This window comes from Diadema antillarum, unplaced genomic scaffold, assembly GCF_040938485.1.
Source record: "Diadema antillarum isolate AM-2024a unplaced genomic scaffold, OU_Dant_1.0 seq00001888_RagTag, whole genome shotgun sequence".
In the NCBI taxonomy this organism is placed as follows: domain Eukaryota; kingdom Metazoa; phylum Echinodermata; class Echinoidea; order Diadematoida; family Diadematidae; genus Diadema; species Diadema antillarum.
In genome coordinates, this window is record NW_027272555.1 from 446,658 (window position 1) to 466,487 (window position 19,830).

General features: G+C 37.4%; 1 protein-coding gene across 1 annotated transcript in view; it reads left to right on the top strand.

The window, feature by feature from the left end:
* The window catches only part of LOC139712997 (mannosyl-oligosaccharide 1,2-alpha-mannosidase IA-like), a 78,506-nt gene that overhangs the window by 19,618 nt on the left and 39,058 nt on the right, over positions 1–19,830 (top strand). The window contains exons 3-6 of the mRNA XM_071624776.1: positions 4,512–4,592; positions 7,607–7,701; positions 12,727–12,850; positions 14,627–14,720. Of these exons, the coding sequence (XP_071480877.1) occupies positions 4,512–4,592; positions 7,607–7,701; positions 12,727–12,850; positions 14,627–14,720 (394 nt within the window). The remainder of the gene's footprint in view (positions 1–4,511; positions 4,593–7,606; positions 7,702–12,726; positions 12,851–14,626; positions 14,721–19,830) is intronic.

Sequence of the window (19,830 nt, forward strand, 5' to 3'; positions counted from 1 at the left end):
GTGTGTGTGTGTGTGTGTGTGTGTGTGTGTGTTCCATCAGCTCCACAATTTATTCTTTTTTTTTTCTTTTTAACACAAGATCGTTTTTGTGATTTGATCGTGCAGTAAACTGAAAATAATCTCTTGCCAATTTACTCACTGTGTTGTACAAATTTGCTATTGAATGCTAGATGACTTGCAACAGCACACAAGCCTGTCACTGTATCAGTTGTCCATTGATACAGCTGTCACCCTTTCTTAGAGCTGTTTTTTTTTTTTCACACCATCTGTACAGTTACTGAGCAGTTTCCTCCCCCATTTTTTTTTTCATTCCAAGGATGAAACAGAGACATTATATCCTGTATGTGACCTGATATGAACTCTTAAGACCCCAATGGAATCAGTCTTACCCCTGTACCCAGTGGTTTGGTCTCATGCAAAAACAGCACCATACCTGTAAAAGTGGATATTTTTGCATGACTAATTTTTTTGTGTTCGGCCGGGCAAGAAGAGTTGCACATGTTTTTAATTTCTCGGAGTCAAGACAGCAACTACTGGAACATACATGTACAGTTTTGTACGGGCAGCAAAAACATTTGCACGCTTTTATTTTTCGCGCTAGTTTCTGGTTGCGCAAAATGCGCGAAAAATTCCACTTTTATAGTACAGCTGTATCTCAAAGCAGACAAGGAGTATGGACAGTTTTTAGGGTCAAACGTTACACCGCAAGTGCTGATATTTTCACAAATGGGCAGATACACTGTAATTGGACATTTTCCGATGGTGTTAAACTTACTACTTTATGGTCTTTCATTATCATGATAATTACACAATAGAAGGAAAAAGTCACAAACGTAATACTAAATAGAACATACAGGACTCCTTTCATACTACAAGCTACATGTATGTTGGTCAGAATGTTGAGATTGACGAAGTCCACGTTCTTGCTAAAAATAGAAGAGAAAAAAAAGAAGGGATGAAATGATAAAAATTGTGCATGCCACAAGCTGAGGTTTTTTGCTGATTGCAAGCTTGTTTGATGCATCATGCTTTGTACATTTGCATTGTATCGCAGGTAACATTTAGTATTGTCTTCCTCAATAGATGAAATAGCTGGGAAGTCTAGACAGGATTCTCCCGTGTCATATAAATAGGTGATTCACATTTTATACCACAGTAATTTCTTGGCACCATTATCGTTGGCAAAATACATTGTACCAACAGTATGACATTGTAGAAACCATCATGGCAATTCGCTACTTATACTGTTCTCATTCACAAAATACCGTAGTGTATTGCTGGTACAGAGCCGAGAGGAAATGTGTCAGGTCACATCAGAAATGCACCGCTGTGTGATTTGTGGTATTTTATGACACAATTCACACTGGAATCTTAAAAGGTCCTGTTTACCTTTTGGAGCAGTGATTTAAAAAAATGTTCAAGATATCACCTTTGATGCATATCAGTGAAGGTCAGTTGTATCTAAAAACATCCTACCATTTGATACAATTTTCGCAATAAAAGCCTTAAATACAAGCAGGTTCACTGTTTTTCTCAATAAACCAATAACTGTAGATGGTTTAGACTGGAAACTTTTTAACTATTGTTCACGTTTTGTATATATCTAAAATACTAAACATCAATTATACAGATTCAAATTTGTACAGTGAAGCACAAATGCTGGGTTTTTGTTTCATCTGCAAATGGTAAATTATGCCTTTAGTGTATTTCATACATGTTTGAATTACCAAAGCTCTAAATACCACAGTATTTTATGATCAATTTCGTGGTGTATTTTATGGTATTGTGTATTTGTGTTTACATAACAAATTACTGTGCAAATTGCAGTGATACTTCGTTGTCATTAATGATCGCTGTGAGGTAACTTACAATTTATGTCTTCTTTCATTCAGCTTTGATAATCACAAGTTGTGGAATGTTTAATCACAAGTTGGGGATGTTCTCACAAAGTCATTCAGCGATAGTTTTATTCTCATTCTTCTGTTTTTCCTAGTATTGGCAACTTCACTTTTAGTGTCCTGGCAAAGTATTGGCAACTTCACATTCAGTGCCCTGTTAAATCCTGTTTTGTATTCATATCTGAGATACATGTATCTTTTAATTCTTGTCTGGTATGGACTTACCATTTGAAGGAGAACAAATTTTCAAATCAAAGATGAAATCCCTGAAGCCAAATAAAAATGATTGAAATGCATGCAGAATATATATCATTGCACTCTGTTTTCACAACACAAAGACATCTATTTTCTCTTATGTTTTGTTGATGTTATTGTCACTTTGTAAGACATGATGCCGGGATGCCTCTTTTCTGAGTGGTGTCTTCTGCTTCCAAGTGGCATGCAGCAGATACCATCAAGTCGCCTGCCTCTGCATTCTGAAGTTGTCTTCTAAAGCTCCCCTGCATCCTAATGGCTGTAGGGTATTCTCTTATATACTTTGAAGGAGCATCCTGAGCTTGGCATGTATAATTCAGAGGAGTGGAACCAAGGAAGTCTGGAAACGAGACTATCAAATTACATTAGTCTATGGACGAGATTTTGGATCGCCTGCATGTTGCCTACAAATGTGGAAGCTATGACATATCTGTCCCATTTCTATATATTTCTACATTTCTTTTTTGTCTCCTATAGAAAACTTTGGAGTACAACACAATTTGTATGCAGGAGGGTCAGAGAATTTCGTCTTTAACGAAAGTGATATCCCTTTTCCTGATAACTGCAGGGGTAGAGAAGGGAGTAAAACAGGTTTTCATTTCCCCCTTTTTTAAATGTCAGCGGTATCTTCTTCTTTCTGTGGCACGCTGTAATGCACTGTTATGATGTCGAGCCTGAATCAATAGTCCGGGGGGCGTAGGCAGGAAGGAGCGCGAGACACGACACGGGCAAAACACATCATCTGCGCGCTTCAGTGCTCATCCAGCTACGAGTGCGAGGTCGAGTCGAAACTCCTCCTTGTCTCCATCTCAATTACATTAATGGAGATGTCCTCCCGTGTTCTGGGAGGAGAGAGACACCGGTCGGTATCTGACTCCGCCCGGACAAGCCGACACCTTTGCCCGACCCCGGCAACGGTGATATGAGGAGGACTTAAAACCATCTGCCCATCTCTCTCCACCTCCTCACAACCTCATCCTCTTTCGTCTTCCTCTTCCGCTTGTTCTTGCCGTCAGTCTGGTATGGCAGTGTATCCCTGTTAACTTCACAATTGCATCACGCCTGACTGGAGTTTAAATTTTCTCCCTCCTTGGCTGATTCATCGGGATGCTCACAAAAATAACTTTTTTCCCCCAACATGTCCAGCCATGTGAGCGGGTGAAAGAAATTGCTTTCCAAAAGATTTGGCCAAGAAGGACACTATGTTTCCCCTCTCTATCTCAACTTCTCCTCCCTTTTTCCCCACTCCATCCCCATAAAGGGGGTGGGGGGGAGGGTGGTTGAGTTGTATACTAGTACACTGTCTTCATTGCTTTTGACGCTGTATAGATATGGCGCTACACATTGTAGCTCCATGATGCACAGTTGAATCTGAAGTCAAATATACTTTCCTTTCATTTTTATGTCATGATAATTACATGAGGTTTAGTGGATTTTTCCCTCTGCATGTCAAGATAATCACAACGGGTTTAGTGGGTTTCCTCTTTATCATTTTTTCTTTCTTTAACTCTAAACTTGTGCAGTGTTTATGCCGGTACTATCGTGTTGTATGCACGGACTTGCAGAATAAGAGCATAAATAGGCTGAGCGACTTCCCGAAATATCACCATTTTGAAATGGAATGAAAATTGAGTGAAAAGAGGAATGACTTCTGTCTTGTGTATGTTACTGACTGAATTCCATGCTTGGTTGCTATAAAGTGGATAGAGAGTATGGGGCTCTAAGTGACCATAAATCTTTATTTGAAAATGAAATAAAAAAAAAAGTGTGGGCAATGCTCATTTCCATGCATTGCTAGATAGTCAGGTGATATAACAAAAACTAAAAAGTGAAATACATTGTAGGCCTTGATGTTGGAAGCAAAATTGATTAGCAGATGCAATGATGAATGATTAAGGAAGGTTTGGAAGGGGTATTGGAATATCTTAATTTACTTTTTTAGTGTTTCCACACTTGATATTGAATGACATTCAGTCAAAAATAGTTGTGATCACATTGGCATTATCTTCTCGTGCACCTTTGAACAACATTTAATCAGAATTGTTCTTCATTTGACAAATTATTGATGTTAATGTACATTGTGTATCTCTACCATGGAGAACACTCTGTAATCCTTTTCTTATGTAGAATATTGTGAATGTATTGTGGAGTATGCAGTGTGTATTGATGATGATGTGTCCATCAGCAAAGGTTCTCTAAATGCACACAGCCACATCATACGATTATACAAGATTTAGCGACATTGTCTGCATTGTGGGTGATTGTATAAAGTAATTCAAATGAAATATGACTGTGATGTCACAATGGTAATTTTTGTTCTCCTTTTCCTCTTCTCCTCCTCCTCCTTTTTCTCCCCAGTCCAGTGATGTGTCAGTCTTTGAAACCAACATCCGGTTTGTCGGGGGACTCCTCTCCATTTACGCCCTCACCCACGATGAGGTAAGCATGCACCACACACATCGGAAAAAAAACCCCCAAACAATTAAGGAATGAACGAGTCACATGAGACTGCCATTATTACTTTCTACGCAGACCTCCATAACGTTCATATTACGATATGCAAATTTACAAAGTCAGATGCTGCAGAGCTGTATAATTGATATTTACTGGCCACGTTAGAAATAATTAAATTTTTGTGGCAGTGTATTTGATGTCATAATATGCTTGTTATAATAGTTTTTATATTTGGCCAAATGTTATCCAAATATATATGGTAATATGATGTATTATGACATATGTGTGGTAATTGCAATTTTGATGATATTTGATTTCATGTTTTAAAGTCATCATTAGCCATCTCATGAGAATAGGCTATAGTCATGGCTCTTTCCCATAAATTTATTAGTTGATGATGTATTTAATCTGCCTCGGCTTAGGCGAATATTAGCCAGTCGCTACCTTGAAGCGTATGAAAATCCCTGAAAATATTGCAAGCGTGGAAGGGTTAGGAAATGGCAGTTATGTAGGCGCCAATACGCACATGTTGGAAAAGTTGAGCCCCTATCAGCCCTCCCTCGTCTATCTGAGAGGCAATTTCTTGATTAGAAATGTTGGGATGCCACCCATTTTCCATCAAGGCAGGATTCCTTTTTTTTTTTTCTAGAAGTCGATTGTGCCAACTTGCAATTAATTGAAGGAATGTTTATTTGCTGAAGAGTGTAGGGGTGCAGTGCTGATGAGAAAATGGATGGGTGTATCGGACAATTGACAGATTAAGCAAGTGGGCATTTTTTTCCCCTCTTCCTGTCAGCTATTTCAGATGCTAACATAACAGCAGCCAAGGGAATACCAGAAATGCATACCAATGATAATGATGATGGTGATGATAATGATAATAATGATGATGACAATAATAATAATAATAATGATAATAATAATGATAATAATAATAATAATAATAATAATAATAATAATAATAACAACAACAATAATAATGATAATAATAATAATAATAATAATAATAATAATAATAATGATAATAATAATAATAATAATAATAACAATTGTTATTATTGTAATTTTGATAATGATAATGATAATGATAATGATAATGATAATGATAATAATAATAATGATAATAATAATAATAATAATAATTGCCTTCCTTATTCAGGGTTTTCTTTTCAGTGGTGTCACTGTTTTATTAAGTGCTCTGCCATCATCATTAATCTAGCGTTGCAGAGCACGTACATGTACACTGTATTGTACTGCAGACAAAAAGAATTATGTCTTTCCTGCTATCATCTGTTAGGTTAATCAAGGTTTTTGCATCCTAAAGGTCATTATCATAATTATGTTTTCACCATAACGGGACAGGTTGGATACCAGTACAATAAAAGTTTTAATCAAATATTCCATTGAAGGGAACATTGGTTGCTATGGTGTGGAAAGGTTATCTACTGTATATATTAGTAACCAGCCCATGGCCTGCCTTCCCAAAGCCTATTTTCTCATGGCCAAGCTGAAAGTGTACATGTATGGACAATATAAAATTAGTGCAATGCAATATAGCAATGATGTGCAGGTTTATACATCAGGGATTAAACGTGGAATAGATGCTCCATAACAATTGAGTAGGGTTTTTATGAGAAGTGATCGATACAAGTGATTTTGCTCTGATTTTCAGATTTCACTGAGTTCAAAGGAAGCTACAGGACTCTCTGATTAAGTTTCCTTTGATAAAAATGCCAAAATATTAGCTGAATATGGGGAATGATTTGAGCAGTTTAAGCTAATTTAATGCAGTGCTGTTACCTTAGAAATGTTAGCAAATCATCTTATCTATCATCCATTGCCAATAGGAAGATTGCTCGTTTGTGTGACTGATGTCATTGTGGAAGTGTTTCCTTGGTGGTAAAAATTGTTTGAACAAAGAGTGTTTGTCGCATGATATTGCTTGAGCGTTTGAAGGGTAATAATAGATCGCTAAAGTCTGTATGTCATACACTGCCTGTTAGACAACGGAGATGGCCTCCGCTGTATACATGGATGCCACTTCAAGTTGTAGATTGTGAGTTCTTTTACTTCAGTCTGCAAAGCAGGACAAATTTTTGGAATGAACCTGCTCTGCCACGTAATAACAGAGCAAAGAAAAAGAAAGAGAGAGAGAGAGAGAGAGAGAGAGAGAGAGAGAGAGAGAAATTATAGAGATGCAGATAGATACTAGATAGATAGATGGATATGTAGAGTTTGTTCGCAAAAACCGACAAGTCCATTTTTGAAGATTTTGAAGTACGGTCTCTGTCATAAAGTACAAAATAATGCCTTTTAAATGATATATTGGTCACTACATATAAAGGCACATTTTTGAAGTTATGGTCAAAAGAAGCAAAAATTTTCTTATTATTCTCTTTATTTTTCTTGACCTTTGATCCAAAATATCTCCATTTGGCAAATATGGACTTTTTGCGAACAAAATAGATGTATATATGTCTAAAGATATATAGAGAGATAGATAGATACATGTAGATATACATACATGTACATAATAGTATAAAAAGAAAAATAGATATAGATATATCCAGAGAGAGGTAGAGATGTGTTATAGAGGGATAGAGGGATAGAAAGGAAGAGATAGAAGGAGAGATGGAAAGATTGCTAGAGAGCTTTTCATATCTGTGCTGATAACGTAAAGCACACATTGTGACGTGAAGAATGACATGTGCTTGACAAGATCTACACTTAACATGCCAAAACTCATGTAAGTACAAGGAGATTTCTGCAAATTCTAAAGGTTGGAACACGAGGCTTTCTAATTTTAGCACAAGCAATAGACGGTGACTTCTACATGACGCAAAGCAAACCGTCTCACCGTTGAGGTCATCCCCCAGAAATAGCCTTGCTGCGAGATAAAAATGTAATGATTTTATTGATAATTTTGTGGCACAGATCATCCTGATGCAATCTTTCCTTTCCGTCCGACTCTTGATTTGCTTTGTTCTCTACCTTGCCAGGTTTTTAAACAAAAGGCTGTGGGGATAGCCGACAAGCTCCTCCCCGCTTTCAACACACCAACAGGAATACCCTTTGGTCTGGTGAACATAAAAACGTGAGTAACTCGCTGGGACTCGAAGAGAAGTAATACCCTCAATAATAATAATGATAATAATACATTCTGCTTATATAGCTCATGTTACACTGAAGTCTCTATGCGCTTTACAACAATTCCTATGATAACAATACAATGGGAAAATACATATGTAATACAATACAACTGACAACAACAACAAAAAAGAATCATCAAAATATTGATTGAATAAATACACTCAATGATAATAATCATAGATTTATGCCTAAGTGCAGCTAATATCCCCCCCCCCAAAAAAAAAAACCCACAGAAAAATGACAAAGACATCAAAACAGATGAACACTTTAAAATCTACAAAATTCAAATCTGATGGCACAATTTTTTTCTCTTATACTTGCTCAGGACACTAAAAAGAATATTTACACAGAATATGTGTCCATTTTGAGCTTTATTTAGTGATTTATACCAAATTGTCTGATTTCATGCATCATTATGCATAAATTAGCATAATTTAGCATAAATGATAATTTTTAAAAAATTTAACTTCGTAGTACTTTAGATTACGTCATAGGCAATGTGTGTGCCAATTTTTGTCGCGATCGCACGGTCAACGGCCGGCTCTATGATCTACCTAAATAGCCTGGCCTAGTTAGGGTTAAGGGTAATATTGTTCCCCCTGCCTTCTGAAAGAGAGAAGTCAAGTGTTCTTTTGTTATGCGAGAAAAGTGAAAATATGTTGATTTTTTAAATCTTTCTTTATATTGTTCTATACGTGTGACATCACAAGCTATAATAGTCTTCTCATCCAGCCTTGAGTGAGCAGAAACTCCAAAAATTCATAACTTTTGAACGGATTGCCCGATTTTCCTCAAACTCTCACTGATGTGATCTACTAATATTGCTGCATTCACTCAACCCACATGTCTATGAAGGTGAACTTGTCCTTTAAAGGCAAGTGGGTCAGATGATGGTTATTGGACTTACCTGAAAACAAGAAGACTTATTCATCACGAGTATTGCGTAAAGTGCTTTGTTTGTGGCTCCGGGTGTAAGATGAGTGTAATCTTTCATAGAGTGAAAAACTAGCTACCCTTGTCAGACAAGTTCTATAAACTTCAACTTGCTCAAACAGCAAAAAAAAACAAACAAACAAACAAACAAACAAGCAAACAACAAAAAAAAACCAACAAAAAACAAAGCAAAACAAAACAAAAAGAATGCTTGGCCTCGGGTAGCAGTCATCAGCACCCTTGATATGTTCTTTTTGTGTTTGATTTGATAGAAACAAAGCATCACAAATGTAATATTATCATTATTACATAAAACACTCAATGTGCATGTCCCCCCCCCCCCCAAAAAAAAAAAAAAAAAAAAAAAAAAAAGAAGAAAGATTGCCCTAACTGTGTTTGGAAATCCTTTCTCATTCCCTTCAAGAAATTTCTGTAGTATCTCATATTCCTGAAAGAAGCTTGCCTTAATATCTTTTGAGCTCTTCTTCCCTGAGATGATTTCAAGGACACTGAGTTTCAATGAATCACCCTCGTAGGAGGGAGTATCATTAATTCCTCAGGGCAGCTTCTGGGGGGAAAATTGGGGGGATATTTTATGAATGAAAACTGACACGTCCCCGGCCACATGGCGTCGCTTTCGTTCAGTGACACAGGCAGGCAGTAGAAATGTGAACGTGATTGCCATTATTTAAATGATATATTTAAAGACAAAATTGTATGAGCAGTGTCTTTTTTTTTTTTCTCCTCTTTTATCCCACATTCTTGCTGTTAACTAGATGTATGAATTGCACAGAATTCAATGATGATTGAAATTTTTATTTTTTTTAAATGTTGGTAATAGATTTATTAATTTTTTAAAAATATATTTCATGTATAATTATATATTGATATGATTCTTCATGTTGAATCTGGGCCCCATTTTGTGAGAAGTTGATATAATAGCAACTCTTGCCTGAATGGCAATTGTCATGGGAATGGCAATTGTCATGGTAATGACAAGAATCCAGCTTCCTGATTGGCTGTTGCTATGGGAATTTGCCAGTGTTGCAAGGGTTGCTACTCTACGTGTAACATCTTTTGTGAAATGGGGCTCTGAAGTGACTTAAAAAAAAAAATCAGATTTAAATGTTCTCTGTTGTGTAACATAGCCCCAGATATGTCCTATTGCTCTTTGAACCACCACATTGTCATGCCTGTGATAGGATTAGGAGAAAAAAACAGCAGCAGCAACAACAACAACGACAACGACAACGACAACGACGACGCACCTTTTAGTTCTATTTGAATTTATTTTGAAATGGAACCTACATTATCAAGGCTAAGTGCTAGCATGTATGCTGTGATACAAACCATCTTAAAGACTCGGTATCATTGGGAAAGATGGGTGGACCATTTGGAGCAATCTTCGTTCGCTGCCCATCGAAGTGAAAGCGTACCGGTACGCTTATTGGTAACCTTCAACTCCAATAGAGGTCCTTTGCCTTCGTTCGTACTTTAGTGATAAAGGTGTTCACGATTCTGTGCGGGGGATTCTGGAATACTTTAAAAGCCGTTATTGTCGCGTACAGATATTTTCGCAAATTACGAGGTCATGACCATTTTTTTGTGAGATGTTGTTTTTGCAAATTGACACAAAGCTGTCGTAAGTGCGCTATTAAACCAATGCATGGGTGACATTTTCGCATGTTGTTAGATTCGCGGTCCTGTACAGTGATTCATGAAATTTGTGAAAATTAAACCCTCACGAAAATAAGAGTTTATACAGTATCAGAGCCAGGCCAGCCTTTCCACTCCTCCATACAATGTATTTCCACTCTACCAGCCTTTCCACTCCTCCATACAATGTATTTCCACTCTACTGGGTCTGCGATGGTGCCCATCAGCTCTTTCATTTAGTGGCCATTAAGAAGGGAGTTGTAATGCACACCATGTAGATGGCCAGCTTCATTTGCAAACGCTTGTATCCTACTCACCTAGTCTGGCTACCAGACTTTTTATCCTCTCATTAACTCTTTATGTGCCATGGTGGAAACCCCCTGTGCGCCGCGTTATTCTGAGACACGAAGGTACATTGTAGTCATGCTTTGGGAAAGAATTCTGTTTTTTCAATTTGTATAACTTCTACAAATTTCTGTTAAGCTGGACATAATAGTGAGCAAAATTAAAGAGGAATGCCAAACTTTGCTTCCATATACAAGAAATAACAATTCTATTTTCAATTTTTCTTTTGAGTCACCAGTTGCTACATGACTGTAAAGGCATGACTTTTGCACATAAAATAGTGACAGAAACTTAGAATGTACACGCAAATCTAGTTGGGAACACCGCTTGATAGTCAATCACCAAATAGAATGCAAGCCGTATGTGAGAGGAACAAAAGGGCAAGAAACGCTTTGATTGTACCGCGGGATTAGCGATTTATCGATCGGTTTTGTTGGCTTTGTTTGTTGAGTAGAATATGCGAAGTAGGCAAGCCATCGACTGAGCAGGACGTGCGAACGTGGCACATAAAGAGTTAAGAAAAAAACAAAAAAAAAACCAAAGAAAAACACTTTTGTGTTTCCCTCAAGCTGAATCTCAAAACATCAAAGCATATGGTCTTGTGATAGTACAATGTAAATGTATCATCTCTAAACTGACTCCACAGCAAATATTCCTTCCTCCCACACCCAAAATGAGCACTGTAAAAGTGGATATATTTTCATGCAAGTCATTTTATGTTATCTTAACAGGCCATTCATTCATTTATTGATATGTTTACTTGCCTTACTGGGAATTACAGTTGCCCCTGGCTAGCTGGCAAGTTGGTTTGTAGCCGCCTAAAGTGGCAGAGCAGGGCATGTTGCTTATTTCAGAAAAGGATTTGCATCACACATGGGAGTTTACAGAAGAGCATCTAATAATACCTACAGAACAGCCATCATTGAAATTAACTGTCCATCCCCGCAGAGTGGGGAAATGGACTTGAATTGCAATCATAATGGTACACTTATTTCACACTCATTTTTAGAGTCTTTGGATTATTGAATGTAAACCATGGCTTTGACTTCACCTTTCTGAATACAGGCCAATGTGGCCAGAACCTAGACTACAGATTTTAAAGGGGAGGGGGGCAAAGCGAAGCCTGGAAATCAGCACTCCAGAACACGTGTTTGTAAACAGAGCTCATTGTGCATTCAAACGTGGTAATATTATTGTTCATGAGGGAGTGCATATTGATTCCACCAGGAGATATTTTCCGGGGTAGGTCTCCACGCCGATGCGCCGCAGTCATTTGCGGAGATTCGGTGCCTGACGAAGGCACGCGACACGTTTTTAATGCGATACAGTGCACAAGACTGTCGCAGACATCCATCCTCCTTCTGTTGGTGTCATTATCATCATCATAATATTATTTGCAAATACCTGAGCCTGTTAGGGTAGTGTTCCAGGCATTGGCTTTCACGTCGAGGCTTCCCGTGTTGAGGAGAGAAAAAACATTAACAACAGTACTGTAAACTGAATCTGTAGTGTACAGTGTGGAGTCATATCGGGTTTGTTTTCTTCTCTGTTAGTATGATATGGGCATTCTAAATTCTAATATTTTAATATTTAGTAAATAAATGAATGGGAATTTTAGCTGGCATTATTACTCCATATCTAAAATCAAGTTGGGTTTCAAAATGACCTATATTATTGTGGTACATTTGTACATACCAATTAAAATGTCCATGTTGTTTGTTGTTTTATCATTCCATCAATTCTATGATTTTTTTTTTACATTGCTTTCCTTTGAACTTATAATATCATAACATTATGTAACAATAATGTAAAGTCTGGTGGCAAAAAACAGCTACAATAAAATCAAATAAAATCATGTTTTTCTACAAATCCACGTGGCTACCACATGCCTTGGTCTTTTTCTTGTACACTTGTCATGGCCATTATTCTTCTCTTTTATGTTTTGTCATCGCATGTTATTATGTAGTGCTGTTTTTTTAATTTATACCATCATTAATAAATGCCATCATCATCAAATCTTGTAATTTTCTTCCAGGGGGAGTGCAAGAAATTGGGGATGGGCCTCTGGTGGCTCTTCCATCCTCTCTGAGTTTGGCTCCCTCCACCTGGAATTTGGCTACCTCTCAGAAATCACTGGGGATCCCAAGTATCAGCAAAAGGCAAGTACTACCCTGGTAATGGAAGACAATAACTACATATACGTAGATGCAAATTCCACAGCACTTTAGTGTCTAAGATTCTTTATACTTGTATGGGACGAGTTTTATTTGCAAGTTTTCCTGATAAAGGGACAGACAATGTAGCCAAGAAAACTGCAGATTAGGTTGATTTGCCTAAAAAAATGTAAGAGGATACAGTATTTGTCCAAAGTATGATGTACATCTTTCCTATTTCAGCCACCTCTCAAGAGGAATTTCACAATTTCAGAATCTTTTAGAACATTGAACCTCTTGGCTCTTATGAAGAACAGTAATCTTCTAAATTGACCCTCTGTATTTACTTGCCTAATCTCTTGCGCTACTAATTGTATACAAAACTGTATTTAAGGCTGATATTTTCAGTAGCCTGGTTGTTGGCTTTTCTTACTGCGTGTGGTAGGTTTATGGATAATTTGTTGCCTGTCCCGCAGAAGGGCCCTAGCATGAAATTTGACAAAATTTGCAATCATCATTTCAGCCTTCAAGCCTTTGGGCCCTTCTGCCGGGCAAGTGACAAATTTTTTGTCATTTTATTGTATTGTTATCCAGCCTTTTCATACTTGATTGCAAATATAATAACGTAGGTGCACTTTGTAGGACTTAAAAGAATAAAAATGATGTAATAGTGATTATAGAAGTGGTTATGGAACATCAATTATGGCTACAAGAAATATCAATTTGCTGGAAGAAATTTTCTACAAAGCACAACTACAGTACACTGTGTACTAGGATTTATCATTGATGTGTGTGGTTTAGTTTCAAGCCTAAATATATCCTTTAATATCAAAGTGGTACTGTGAATAGGGTAACTATAAATTCACGCTATTCTGCCACTCATTGCTATAGGTCTGCTCGTCCACGCATCTAAAGTTTTGTTGATAGCATTATAACAGAGACTGCTTCTGATAAACAGATAGCCTGCCTAAAGCTTGCCCAGCATAACGGCAAATATATTCATGAATTATTGAAGTGCATTCAATAAAGAACAGCCGTGGAATTAGATTGGATAGCTTGTTGATGGGTCCTTTGAGGGAAAATATCCATAAATTTGAACTCATTTGCAAACCAGCTTGTTTTTACCACTTATTTTCGAGGCATGTTAGGCCACAGACAGAAGCAGAAAGATTCTCTTATGTAGTGCACTTGCCACAAATGGATATCCTCGCCAAAACTCCTGTCAGATCTTTTTCAGCTCCACTCAATTTATTTCTTTATAAGAATACAAAGTCCATTTCTTATATAGTTCCTCCCTCTGTTCTCAGACAAGCAATTTTGGTATTGCTACCCATTCAGAAATGAACATCAGGAGTGATTTGAGCTGTGGTATCAAAGTGTTGATTAAAGAATAAAAACTTCTGGACCATCTAATCAGTTCACATCACTTAAAAGTTGTTTGAAAGCCACAAAATGTCATGGAAAATAAACTGATACAAGGATCATCATAGTCAATCATGTGGTAGAATTGTACCACATTTCAAAGGATGATATTTGATGCTGTATTACAAGATAAACTGATACCCACCTTAATAATTGTCAGTATCTCTTATGTGTGAGAGGGTTTTTTTTTTCATCCAAAATATTGTTCTTTTGGTTTCAAGTTTTTTGAAAATCCATGATATCTTCTGCAAATCCATGAAGTCTTACAATGATACCTTTTGTGTGTGAGACTATCTTATGTGTGATGCTAGAAGAATCTGAAAGTGTTTAATTTTTTACCTTCTTCTTTTTGATTTTCAGGTGGATAGGATTCGTGAAGTATTGAAGGATGTCAAGAGACCTGATGGCCTTTATCCCAATTACCTGAACCCAAAGACGGGTAAATGGGGACAAAGTACGTACTTTACCCGTTAATCCTATCCCTTTGAATAGTTTCTGTAGAAGCTGAATATTTCTTGGGGGTTATGCTTGTGCAAATTTTGCGAGTCACAAAAATTCATTGATTTAAAACAGCCCGCCAAAATATCGGCATACAGTTGCATGAGTGCTATTCAAGCAGCATGGGTAGGAAGCAGCTGCGCACAGATGCTTAGCGTGGTACTGTATTAAAACGTCAATATTTCTGTGTGATTAATTTTTCCTACTGAGTGGCTCCAAAACGTACTGGTCGTGAATATGCGCTATGCAATTGTACACCCATTCAAGAAGTGCAGAGAAAATTGTGAAGAAATTGGCACGGGTTTTAGAATTCCTTCTAGCCAGAATTAGCACGAAATTGGACAAATGAATGTACCTCAAAAATTTCTGCGTTCACTTGCACACCTACTGATATGCTGAGGCAGAGCATACATTTTATGCAAGCAGTGTGATATCTGCATTCTGGATTGCAAACTCAATCAGCCGTGAAATTTGGTTTGCAACTCTAGATGGCAAAACATGCCCACAAAATATTTGACATCTTCTGTACAATACTGGCCATGCCATGCTTAAAAAAAACCAAAAAACCAAAACAAAACAAAACAAGCTTAGTAAAATGTACGGCATATGTATATTAACTGCGAGTCAAGTAATTTTTGTGTGTGTGCGAATAGGGACTTCCCGATAATTTTACAAGTGGTCAAATTCACAACTGGAGCACAGTAATTTGTGGGGAAATGTATGGAGGTTGCACCCATGTTGGGATCAAAATTAGTATTTTCGTGTGTTATTAAATTCAACAATAGTATGCGACTTATGAATTTGATGAAAACAAAAGCCCCACGAAATGTGTGATGTACACAGTATACCTTGATGTGGTAATTACTGTGAGCTATCCCCTAAACATGGGAGAGAGCGTGATGCCCAGTGTCAGACACCTACAGGGCATCATTTACTTGCAGTCAACGGTCTGAAGTGACCGATGCCTACTTAAGTGCTTTGTTATTATGGCCAAGTAGCCTCGGGAGAAGCCAATTACTTTATAATGCAGGTTTAGTTCTGAGTGGAGAAACAGGTATTCTACTCTCATTCATTTGAGTATAAACCCCTCACTTGTTTTTGTCTTGAACCATTAATGACCAGCTTGAGAATCTAGATCTTACAAACAATATATCATTCTCTGCTAGTAATCTTAAGTTTCTGTATCATTCGATCTCAATTCTACTAGATAAGTGAAATATAAAGAACCACCCAATACATTTCCTCTTTTTTGTCTTCTCTTTCATGTGGTCAATTTTAATAATATTTTTATCAATACAGATTGAACAATACACTCTCATTCAATACTCGAGGTAGAGCTACAGCAAAACAAAAACAAAATTAGCAAAAAAAGACCCCCAACACAACAGCTCTGTTCATATTTCACCTCTGTCTGTACAAATGATAATTTATTCAAGAAATAGGATGTTGCAGCATACATTAGTAGAAGCGAGCCTTTTGCAATATATGTTTTTCCCTATTCAAAATGGACATTGCAGTCATTTATTGTTCGCGAGTGACTCGATATTCATTGAACAGTAAATATTGTAACTGTCTGCATGTGTTTGTGTACAGTGTGAAAATCTAGCTCATCAATCAAAGGTAACAAGGTCTATATATATCATTCCCCTTTTGATATATTTCAAGTCTTTGCGGATGTTCAGTGATATAGCTGTAGCTAATGGAAGCAGATTACTGTAAAAGTGGAAATTTGCGCGGTGTTGAAATTTTCGCCTATTTCGCGCAACCAGAAACTACCGCGAAAATAAAAGCACGCAAATATTTTTGCTAGCCATATGTTCCTGTGCGTGATGTCTTGATTCCGCGGAATTAAAATCATGTGAAACTCTTCTTACCTGGCCAAGCGCGAAAAATTAGTCACACGAAAATATCCACTTTTACAGTATTATGAAGAGACTTCTTTTGTGTTCTCAAGAAAATATCATCTGCGTAGTCTACGTAATGAGAGCATAAGCCATTACCAGGCTGTGGGCACTCAGAGAGCTAATTCCCACAGTGTGAAGCCTCATCATTCGCTAAATTTCAATTCTCGTACATTCATGAATGAGCACTGTAAAGCTGCCGCATTTCAGAGTAGTGCCCAGGGGCAAGCATTAAATGATCTGTAAACTTAAAGTCATTTGCGTTAACAGAGCAGATAATCAGTTTTGGTACACTGCCATTGACAAACAGTGCAGAGACTATTGGGCCAAAGTACATCAAATTTGAGTTTATGTATGTGTGCATGATATACCTTAAATGTCACAATGAAAAACTGTAATCCTTTTCTCTCAAATGCCCTTAGACCTAGACAATACAACATAATGTACCTGATTGTGACTTTATTATTGACAAAGAACAAATCAAAATCAACGGGCAATAATGTACATCCTCCCCCCCCCCCCAATATCTTCAAGGTTTGTATAGCCAGCACTTGTATCTCTGCATATTTCTGTTAGGCATGTGATTTGGTATGAACAGTCAAGCTTTGGCTGCAAAATCACTTTCGACATGGCAGGACAAGACAACTGTATGGAAACATATAGATACAGGAGATAATGACTCTATTGACAATACTGCCCTACTTTGGCAAAAGGAAGCAAGTGACAAAAGTGACATTTCTCGTAAAAGAGCAAAATGTGTCTGTCATTTACACTGACGTCGACGGACTATCATGATGTCCTATCTAACATATCTCTTAGTAGGATGAGTGTTTCTGCATGAAATTTGGCCAGGAAGAAGAGCTCATTATGTGAATTATGAAAACATCAATAACTCAAATTCGGATGGTATGTCACTTGCTTCCTTTTGCCAAAGTAGGGCAGAATATATGAGAGCATATTGGACAACAATTCCTTGGGATAAATTAACATTAGCTGGGTTTTGAGATATATTCAAGTTAGATAGTTATATGGTACAGTGTATTACCTTAAGTTTGAGAAGGTTTGTTCAGTTTCAATCTATCATGCAGTAACATTAGTGGGGCCTCCTAGAAATACTAATAATGAACCTAGGCAGCATGTGACGCTTCGAAAATTTAATTGCACTGTAAAGTGTAAGTCAGATTATCATAAATTGGATTGGGGAACTGTAATCTACAGTTTTCACAGTAGAAGGATTGGTAGATCGGTCAACAGACCAACAGAAGACTGCCGCCAGAAAGGTAAACATTACCAAAATTTCGCAGGCATCAATCAATTTTCTACCCGGAATGAATGAAACATGGCTAGGGTATGTTTACGTAGATTTCAGTGGATCGGGCTGTGCTGTGCTGTGTTCATGTGCTAACACCAGTGGCTTGTCATGTTGCACCCTGGGTTATGTTACTTGGTATTACTACTTGTTGGAGACACCAGTGCAGGAAAATAGGAATGAGGAAAGCTTAGTATTTTTAATGTTAATGAATATATTCACCTTTTAAGCATCTAGCCCTTTTCATGCAATTTATGCAGCATATATAAATTTCCATTATACTTCCCCTCAATATTAACATGCCCTTTAATTCATAATATGTGCAACAGCTGCAGTTAATATGAAATCATACTGTACACTCTTCGGCAAACATTGAAAGGTACAGCAAACATGGTATATATTTTTTTCCCTACCACATGTCCACTAGATGAAGAGAAAGTAATCAGCTATAGAACTGCTTCTCATGTTGCCCCATTCTCAGTGCTATGATTCCATTGACAATAAAAACCCACAGCAAAACACACACACACACACACATGCACACACACACACATTCACACACACACACACACACAAACAGACACACACACACAAACAGACACACACACATCAGGATTTTCGTTTCCCTCAGCAGTAGATCAAATTTTTGGGGCACAGTCATACAGGGTTGCAGTTTGTACAACAAAATTTATGGTGTGCGGGAACATGTTTACTTAGATTATATATGACTTACACACCAGGCTTCTACATATTAACACAACTGGATCATCTTACACTTTATACATTTGGCCATATATTGGGGGTGTTGTATGTACATACAATGGCGTAATTTCTGAAAGAATCATCAATTGTATAAATTGGACTGTGTTTTGTTACAAAGATCATTTGTCAATTACCGTCCTTACATATGTGCATACAGAGAGGCCATATGTCTATATTGATCATTTTACTGTGGGTGAATTTCTTGCGTGGGGGTGTGGGTATACCAGCATTCGGGGACGCTGTGTAAACTTACAATCTTTACAGTATACAGTATAGGAATTTGTGTCACAAGATTATATAGCAGTCATATATTAGATGCCAGTGTATACTGATGCAATTAAGTATGTTTAAGCTTTAGTCAGTCACAACCAAGACCGCTCAAACCATGTATGAGAGATGTATGAATGCATTCATTTGTGGTATTAATGTGTGTTGATACCTGCAAACATGCCCATGTATGCACAATAGTTAATTATTTTTAATGGTGAGAGTGAAGTTCAGTAGGCTGAATTTACGTCAGGCGTACGGAATTGTAGAGGAAAGAAAAAAGCAGGTCCAAATGACGGCAGTGGGTCCCCCACGGATGCCCCCGGTGTGGCATGCATTTTACCACTCACCATCTGCCCGTGTCCGGGGCTTATTTGCATGCAGTGCAGCGCAGATTAGATTCCACGCTTGATTGAGTCAATTGTTGAGGTGGAGAGTACTTATCATATGCATGGGTGGTTGAAAAATTGATTATCATATGCTGAAAAATAAATATTTCTATAGAGTATCGGTGAAGTCCAGTGCATTCAACCCTCTGCATTTGATTAGTAATGATGTAATAGTACCGTAAACATGGTGCTGTAAATATATTTCACGGTGCAGAAATTTTCATGCTGTCTGCTGTCTGTGAAACCAGCAGAAAATTAGAAACACGTTGGTATTTTGCCAATTTCCCCGCAGAAATATGAAATGAACCAAAATTGAAAAAACTTGTCGACTTAATTATTACTTACCTGAAGGAGCACAAAGTTTATATTAAACATGGATATTTCTTTCTTTTCTTATAAAATTTTCTCAGATGATTGAAGATAGCGTATCTAGTTGTC